The following is a 2,513-nucleotide window of genomic DNA, read 5'->3' as shown; positions in this document are numbered from 1 at the left end:
CGGCAATGTGCGTGTAGGTGAGGGCTAGCTCGTTGAACCGGCACACATATAGGAGCCATACCCGCACCCTGTCCTCTCGAAAGGTCAGCTCGCCATTGGACCCATGCTCGGTTTGGATAAACTCTTCCCGCAGACTCGGGGTCTGGCCAATGTGATCAAACAGCGCGTTCTCGGCTGGACTGCCATGGCCCACCCACCAGTTCTTGACCCTGTTGGTCCGATCCTCCTTCAATCGCAGCCGCTCATATTCTTTCTCGTAATCTTTCCGCAGGCGTGAGTCCAGCAAGAGGTGCTTGTCCAATATTTCCGTCATGTCTTTGCGCATCTGCTCCAATGCGGCCCCGAGCTCCTCCACATTGAGCTCAATACCTCGGCAGACAATGGTGCGCAGCGTCTCGTCCGTCACGTCGCCATCGGCTCGGATGTCGACGTCGACTCCAGCCTGCCCCTCGGCCACGCTCGCTGTTCGTGCCATGCTCATGCGCTGGCTCAAGAAATGCACCAATCGCCCGGGCTGCATATACGGCCTCAACTCGTTGGCCACTGACCACGACTCATTCTTGCCACGGCGAAGCAGGAACAATTTGAAAACGTACAGCAGTCCAGCGGGCGTCGTGGTCCACTGCCTGATGTCTTGCAGGATGCCGCTTCCTTTGGACACGGCCGTGCACAATAGGAAGACGTTGACAAAGTGCACCTTGTCGTTGTCAAAGAGGCTCAGCTCCACCTCCACCAGGGCCAGCCACAGGGACGTGAGGGGCTCGACCAGCTCTTTCTTGGTCATTTCAGCGTCCAGGCCCGCACTCAGAGCCACGGTGGCATTTATTACCGCAGGGCCACGGCTGGCAAGCACCTGGCCCAGAAAGCTCGACGGATCGGGGGCTGGCATGGCCTCCAGCAGCAGCAAGAATTGGATCAGGCGTGTTCCAAGACTCAGGTACCTGCTGACGGTTTGCGGCTGTACTTGCCGCATGGGGCGATGTTGATACTGCCCTTCATTGTCGTCAAACAGACGCGTCACCGCAGCGGCGGCCAGGCCCTGATCCGAGAGCTGCTCGTAGGCCGACCAGAACAGCTCGTGCATGCCCGACTCAAGGAGTGCTGACGGGGTGTTGTGGCCCAGTTCGACCATGCGCTCTGGCTTCAGCTCGTTGATGACCAGCGTCATGCCCACGCTGTCGTAGAACGGATGCATCTGGTGAACGCCGTGTGGGCATCGCTTATCCTCAGCCTCCGAGGCCATGGCCTGGGTGCTTGAGATAAACTGCTTGAACCGCTGCTGCTCCTCGAGCTCCTCCTCGCTCTCGCTGACATCGGCTGCCGAGGCGTCGTGGCTTTCCTCCACAATGACCTCGACACAACGGGCTCCAGCACCACGCAGCGGCTTTTGCAGCTTGACTCGTCGAGGTGGCTGATTGATACCGGGGTCACCAACATGCTCGGTGTGCAAGTGGCAGTGCAGGCTATTTTTTGACGTGTAGCATGCTCGGCACAGGGGGCAGCCCACACCGTCCAGAATGGGGATGCCTTCCGCAGGTGTACAAGGCATGGATCCTGCGCCAGTGTCCATCAAAGGCCCCTCGGGCTGCAGTGGACGCAGGAGTGCTGTGGCAGCATCAATGTCCTCTTGGGTGCAACGTAAATGATGTTTCTTGAGCAGATGATGGGGAACATTTCCACTGAGGACGTGGCCGCATCGCGTGCAAACTAGTGATGCAAATGCAGAGGTTACAAGGCACTCAATGTCGGCCATGAACATTTGTGCCCCGGCCACGCCGTGCTGTCGATTGAGGTTGACTTCACGTTTTGGCACACGCGTGCGTGCCTTCAGACGCGCCGGTGCACCAGCGTCAGGCATTTTATGCGCAGTCTTAGCATGACTGCGAAGGTACGCTGCACGATCGTAACTGGACGCGCATCCTGGAGCAGGACAGTGAAATTTTGCATCCGCTTGTCGTGTAACATGGTGCTTGACACCATAAATGGTGACAGAACTGCTCTGCTGGTGCATCTATCAGCAAGCAGATGTTCATAAGAGCGAATGCGATGCAGCCACAGATGAAATCAGCTCACCAACTCACCTTGCGACAGTGTTCGTCTCTGAGACCACGATTAGGAAAGGTGTCGCCACATTGGCGGCAAGCAGTCTGTCCAGTGTTTTGCGTGCCAGACACATCAACATCCATGATGCGGATTCTTGGGGACGTGTCAGTTGGATTCCGTGGGAAAAGAACGGGCAAGAGGAGGTGCAAGGGACGGCCACTGTGAACGATCGATGTGAGAAAAAAAAAAAAAAAAATTCTGTAAGTGAATGAATAATATGTGAATGGATGTTCTTTGACATGCATGTTAATCAATGAAACGTCGTTGAAAACACCTGTTTTCAGTGTGCGATATGGAAGTAATGGATAGCTCTGTTTGAGGAACTACGGTTATTCGAACAGTCACGTTTTCTGAGTGCGATTCAACTAAGTCATACAAATAGAAGATGACATAACGTTAGGTGGAAGTAT

The 2,513-nt window shown here is 55.4% G+C and overlaps 1 protein-coding gene across 1 annotated transcript; it reads right to left on the bottom strand.

Annotated features, from left to right (window-relative positions):
* Positions 1–61: 61 nt before the first annotated feature.
* On the bottom strand, positions 62–2,186 carry MONBRDRAFT_30568 (uncharacterized protein; the record flags this gene model as incomplete). Its single annotated transcript, XM_001751012.1, has 2 exons — positions 62–2,011; positions 2,082–2,186. Coding segments are annotated over 2 exons (2,055 nt in total), but the record flags the coding sequence as incomplete, so codon positions are not given.
* Between the last annotated feature and the right edge of the window lie 327 nt (positions 2,187–2,513).

This window comes from Monosiga brevicollis, genomic scaffold (genome assembly GCF_000002865.3).
Source record: "Monosiga brevicollis MX1 MONBRscaffold_77 genomic scaffold, whole genome shotgun sequence".
In the NCBI taxonomy this organism is placed as follows: Eukaryota; class Choanoflagellata; order Craspedida; family Salpingoecidae; genus Monosiga; species Monosiga brevicollis.
The sequence above is the reverse complement of the archived record's forward strand: the minus strand, read 5'-3'. Positions and strand labels throughout refer to the sequence as shown.